The sequence below is a fragment of the Camponotus vicinus genome, unplaced genomic scaffold, assembly GCF_025532165.1.
Source record: "Camponotus vicinus isolate PSW18456_S1 unplaced genomic scaffold, iyCamVici1.0 SCAF_2, whole genome shotgun sequence".
NCBI classification, from domain to species: Eukaryota; Metazoa; Arthropoda; class Insecta; order Hymenoptera; family Formicidae; genus Camponotus; species Camponotus vicinus.
In genome coordinates, this window is record NW_028141956.1 from 25,934,235 (window position 1) to 25,940,234 (window position 6,000).

Below are 6,000 nucleotides of genomic sequence, written 5' to 3' on the forward strand. Positions count from 1 at the left end.
CGTGGGCGGTGAGCCAAGTTGTAGCCAAACATACATACATACATAAGTACATACATAAGTACACACCTATATTCTCTCCATTTGATCCATCTTTCTTCCTTCTTTTGTATTAATTTTGTATTAATTAATGTGTTAATTATTATGTTAACTAAATGTGTGATTCAAGATTTAATTGATATTAGTTCTTAATTGATGGTTTAATTGATATTGATAGTATCATATCATTTTATGATATTGATGTTATTATATCGTTTTATGTATAGATATATAATATTTGTTGTATATTTTTGAAATATAACTCTTGTCATAATATCTTTTATATTATTTTTTTTCTAAATAACTATATTATCTTTTTTCTCTTTTTTCTTTCTTTTATTCATAAATCAAATTTTTTTGAAAATAGCCCTGCAGATATATTAATTTCAAAAAAATTTTTTTAAACTTATCACTAGATTCGTTATTAATTCATATCACAATATTTTCATTACATATTTAATTATAAAAACAATTATAAAAATATTCAAATGATTTAAAACGCAAATTCAGACGATTTAAAACCTAAAGTATAGACAACAGTATGTGTAGTATAAACAATAGTAACGTTTTACACGTATAAAATTTATTGATATAACAGAAATTTTATCTTAAATTTCATAAATTTAATATTTTAATGATATTTTAATGATAAGGTAACAAATCATTTCAAAATGTTAAATTTGTAAACATCAAAATTACATTTTTCCTTTCATTTAAGAAATTATATTGTTCATTGTGTACTATATGTGTACGTCGTTATATTATGAATATTTTGACACTTGGCATAACTGTAATGAACTGACATATTTTTTGCATATGTTTTAGAGAGGATATGACCAAACATATTCGCAGGTAGCCATTTACATTTTAGACACACAGCTTGCAAATAATTTTGCATACTAACGCATTTTCGTCATATGTCATAATTCATTTTTTTTCCTTTTCGATATTAGAATCTTTCTTATGTTATTGATAAGTTTCTAATTTATAAATTAAAATTTATAAATTTTATTAATAAAATTAATAAATTTATAAATTACAATTTATAAATTAAAATTTATAAATTTTATTTATAAATTTTATTTAAAAATTTATAAATTTTATTTATAAATTTTACATTTTATTTTTATTTTATAAATTGAAGATAATTTATGAGAATATATATAAATTATAAACAATTGTCTTTTCGATTAATTATTGTACTAATGTGTTAATGAATCTTTATGAACTACGAGTATTATTCATAAATAAAAATCAAATTTAACTACTGTTCTAACTTTCGTAAATTCAAACTCTGTCTAGAGCTTCACGTTATATTTCGTATTCGTAATTTTACAATCGGCTTGTCATTATTATGACTGATACATTTATTTATTCTGCATTAATGCTTATATTTCGTATTCGTAATTTTACAATCGGCTTGTCGTTATTATGACTGATACATTTATTTATTCTGCATTAATGCGCGAATAGAGTGCCATATTAGAATATAATAAAAGAAATCTTTATTTATAAATTTTAAATTTTAAACATATAATTTATGTAATGGGACACCCTGTATAATATATATAATAAATATAAATATTTGACACTTGAATAAAAATGTTTAATTATTCTTAATAAAATGACTCAGAAATGTAACAATATTGTAGAATTTTTGTGTATATGTTGAGAAATAGCAAATCTACTGTTTACTTTTTCTCTTTTCGGTTTTCCTTTTTTAAACTATCAAGTTACATTCCGTATTGCTGTGCTTTTTCTCATTTTCTTATATAAATGGGACTATGAAAAACAAATCTAATGATGTATGTAATTGTATGTTGCGCGATACTATAAAGCATTTGTTGTCTTGTCATTAAAATATCTACTAAACTGAATTGATCGAATTTTATTTTATATATATATACACAGAGTGACTGACAAGTATTTGCATGCATAAGACTTATAATTTCCGTGTTTTGAAGTTTTTGCAGGTGATTAATTTTATGCAATTATCAGTTGGCCAAATTCCACATTTTTTTTTAGATAAAATCATGTCAGCGGTAAAAACTGATATTTATCGAGAAAAAGATCGTTAAAAATTATTCTTTTTTATTAAAAATATTAAAATAAAAAGTCTTTTATGGATATTTATCAATTGAGTGTTTTTAATTTTAGCTTTATCAAAAATAAAATTTACATTAGATTAGAAATCAATATAGCAAAATAAACTAGGTTTTTTAGAAGACGTTGAAAGATAAACATAAATCAGATCTATATTGATAAGAATTCTTCTATTTCCATTATTATATTTTCCTATTAAACTAAAAATTAATATAAAAAAGTAACATTTATATCTTCAAAATTTTTGTTTTGAAAATTTCATATCAATTTGAATTAAAAGAGACTTTATTATATTGATTTCATTTTTTTCTCAACTATAGTGATTAGCATGACTTATTAATTAAAATAAAAATATCTTTTCGCATAAAATTATATAGAAATATATTTTAGTATTAATTATATATTAATTATTTTTATAACTTTTACTAATTTATTTCATTGGATAAAATTTGGGGAAGTCGGAATTTATTGATACAAATCGAATTTATTATATAGTTTTTTCTAGTCGCTGAACTTTCAGTCTTTATTATTACGATATGATGATGTATTTGCTAACGTTTAAGTTTCTATTAAGATAATATGCGTAAGTGTTACTAATTATCATGAGTAATACGAACTACAACGCAATTAAAATCACGTGAGAAACAAGCGTATAGGTGTACCTAAATATATCGCTACATATGTATACATATACATATCGCCGTTACATTAGACGAGAGAAAGCGCAACTAATCCTTGACTTTCTTCTTTTCAAACACCAACAAATTATTAACATTTGCAAGGTCGATCTCACAATTTATCTTAAACGAGAACTAAAGAAATGATACCTCCGAAAGATATAAACATCTGTAAAAGAAGGAAGAGAGGCTACAGCTCGTAAGCGATTGGTTGGAGCACGAAGGCGTGCGACCGCGCCTCCGACCCGAAAAGTAAGCCACGCTTTCTCCAGTCTCTAATAATAGAACACGATCTTGTTACGCGACTGTTGACAATATCTGGCTGTTACTTACCGGCCTGTATATACCTATGCTGTCGACGATATTAATTTACGTCCGGAGACGAGTCAGCGTTTCAGGTAAATACGGGACGTTTTCGTTGCGACGTCTACGGCTGCGATGGCTGTGATTAACGCGACGCAGAATCGTCGAGTCGAGTCAACAAACGCACTTCCTGTTACGCGGTACGTCGTTCTAGGATTACGCAAGAAAAGAAGCTGCCGTACAAATCGAGGCACCAACACAGACTACAGCACAGATACGAAACGCACTAAACAAGACGACGTATGGCAGCGCGACGCACGGCGCCAAGATGCCGTACCTTCATTCCACGCATGCGCATCTACGCGCATGCGCGCTTCGCTTCATAGCATCTGGCGTGCTGCGTGTTCTGACATTTGACGGCTGTAGGTGCAAGCGGACTGTCAGTTCAACCGTTGCGAGTGTGTGAGGTTAACGAAAGATGTCACTGACATGATGTTATATGGGACTGTTTTGAGAAATCGTCGAAGTAGGAGAATGTCGGAGTATTTCGGTAAGAGGCGATAAATAATTAAAATTTTTGGAAAACGTGGAAATTAGAATGTAATCTTTTTTGTATCTGGATTAAACGTACGTGAAAAAACTTAAGTAGTAAGCGAATTAATCGAATATTTTTCTTAACCTAATCATAATCGAATTTTTCTGTCTCGAGAATCCTCAACTGAAATTGATCGATTTATCTACTGCGATTCAACGATTATTTCAAAAATGCGGGAAACATTATATAACATAAAGTATTGTTTAAAATATTAACTTTATATTTTCTCTCTCGAGATCATAATATTGTTACTCTAAAATTCTCTATTGTGTGTAATGAAGGTTTGTATTCGCTTCCTGCTTAGACTGTATTCCGTTTTAACCACAATATATAACCTGTGATTTTAACTGGAAGTACATACATCATATATGAATGAAAATATATTTACATATAAGGATGCAATGCCTTAAATTTAAATTTACATCGAAATATATATTGATACATTTTTTATATATACTCTAAAATGCGCCTAAATTCATGCGTCAAGCTATTCATGTCCCTATATATATGTGTGACGTAACACGAATGATTTTCCAGTACTGCCACTACTGATAACTTGTGACATTTTTGTATATGTCATTGGCCTTACTGTATGTTTACATTTTTACCGTGCCATTGACCTTACGCGGCGAGTGTAGTGATAATGGAATAATATCAAAAAATTATGTTTATTTACTTCGTGCGTTATTAGAATGAAATATCATATCATATAGAGTATATTAAATAAGAGACGAAAGATTTTATCTATCGAGTAATTTACTGTGAATTTCCGCAGAGCACCGTGAATGTCGTTGAGAACGGAAGTTGGATCTTGGAAAATTGCTGGATTCGCGGAAGTGTAAGTATATAATAGAGATATATATCTTTCAAATTAATTTTTTAATTAGAATCTAACAAAAATATATTTATATGGTAGTTCATTCATCTATATTTTGGTAAATAATTACAACGTATTAAGAATTATAAATAATTTTTCTTTTCAATTTTTTAAATAATTTGAATTTTGAATTTCTTAAGAAGAGGTTGTTAATAAATCTTTGATCATAATGTGTTTTTGAAGATTTGAAAAATTTTGCTTGAAAACTAAATAAGAGTAAATAATAATGTAACATTATCAGATGTCATTTGCATGATATGCTTAATATTGGAAAATATCGAAATTTTCTGACATCAATTTAAAGGCTCTATAATAAATCTTGCATTCATGAAATTTAAATTCACTATCTCTTAATAGATAATGGTAGGATTGCTTCGACTTTTCCCATACATACGTGATATTTTTTTTAGCAGAATCTTTCAATCTGATACGCGAATAGAATGACGTTTCACGGAACACAAATTAAACCCCATTCATAATTTCCTCAGGTAGAATTAAAAGCGGAAATGATGGAGTCTCCACCCATATTGTTTCTACCCGGTTTTCCTGCAAACGACGCATCTCGCGAATGTTGCGGGAACGGTGAAAGCAAAAGCGAAAATAGCGATGATAACAATTCTGGGAGATGCGGAGAAACATCGTCGATAAATGCGATCGATAGAAATTACCAACGGCTTCTGCGGACGGAGAAGAAGCTTCATGTGAAAGAAAGGTAAGACCAATTTTGCTAATGCCAAACAGAACGGAGACAACTGTGGGAATGGATGAGATTCGATTACAATCGCCATCATTTCTTATTTCTCTAGTCATTTCCTAAACACTCGACCTGCATCTCGGAAATTGTACATTTTAAAATGAATTCTCGATATCATGGTTTCGCAGATTCTTTTCTTAGTAAATTTGTCTATTCTAGGAAGGAAAGGGGAGAGAGAGAAAGAAAGTCTATTCAGGTATAATGAATAGATGTACACGAAATTATCTTTAAGAAACGCAACAAATTGTTATATTATAAATTATAAATTATTTTTAAATAAATAAATTACTTAATAATTAATTAATTATTAATTATTTACGTTAGAATGTATTATAATATTCAAATTAGAAAATAAATATTGTCTGATAAAGATTAACTTGTCAAATAGCGAAATAACGAAGTACATTTACTTAGATGATAAAAAATTGGGAAAGGTATTATTTGATAAATTCATATTATCAATCAATGAAAGAGACGAATTGCTTTGAAAAATTTTATCTTCTCAAAAATAACAGAAAGTAAAGTAGTATGAGATCTGAAATAATGTTTTCAAATAATAAACAACATGATGAATTCTGTTTTTGAAATAAAACAAACTATGTTTGTTAATTAGTTTTATATGTTATTATATATGTTATATTTATCATGGTTATCA

General features: G+C 27.9%; 2 protein-coding genes across 6 annotated transcripts in view; one reads left to right on the plus strand and one right to left on the minus strand.

Annotated features, from left to right (window-relative positions):
• Positions 1-3,421, minus strand: part of Whd (carnitine O-palmitoyltransferase whd) — a 23,074-nt gene extending 19,653 nt beyond the window's left edge. For 3 of the 4 annotated variants that reach the window (XM_083091722.1, XM_083091718.1, XM_083091719.1), the window contains exon 1: positions 3,150-3,421. The gene's annotated coding sequence lies outside the window, so the exon portion shown is untranslated. The remainder of the gene's footprint in view (positions 1-3,149) is intronic. The other variant, XM_083091720.1, reaches the window with a different exon arrangement.
• Positions 3,422-4,348: 927 nt separating this feature from the next.
• Positions 4,349-5,715, plus strand: LOC145967094 (uncharacterized). 2 transcript variants are annotated; one of them, XM_083091743.1, is made up of 4 exons: positions 4,349-4,393; positions 4,490-4,552; positions 5,080-5,303; positions 5,398-5,496. In XM_083091743.1, exons 1-4 carry the CDS (start codon positions 4,379-4,381, stop codon positions 5,447-5,449), a joined length of 354 nt encoding a protein of 117 aa, XP_082947869.1. In that variant the 5' UTR covers positions 4,349-4,378; the 3' UTR covers positions 5,450-5,496. The 2 variants fall into 2 exon arrangements, with proteins under 2 accessions (XP_082947869.1, XP_082947871.1); XM_083091745.1 differs by lacking the exon at positions 5,398-5,496 and adding an exon at positions 5,505-5,715 and having other exon boundaries at positions 4,362-4,393.
• The last annotated feature ends 285 nt before the right edge of the window (positions 5,716-6,000 follow it).

Coding starts and splice junctions, on each gene's coding strand:
- LOC145967094 (XM_083091743.1), top strand. Junction 4,553..5,079: donor ATTGCTGGATTCGCGGAAGT/GTAAGTATATAA, acceptor TAATTTCCTCAG/GTAGAATTAAAAGCGGAAAT. Junction 5,304..5,397: donor AAGCTTCATGTGAAAGAAAG/GTAAGACCAATT, acceptor TTATTTCTCTAG/TCATTTCCTAAACACTCGAC.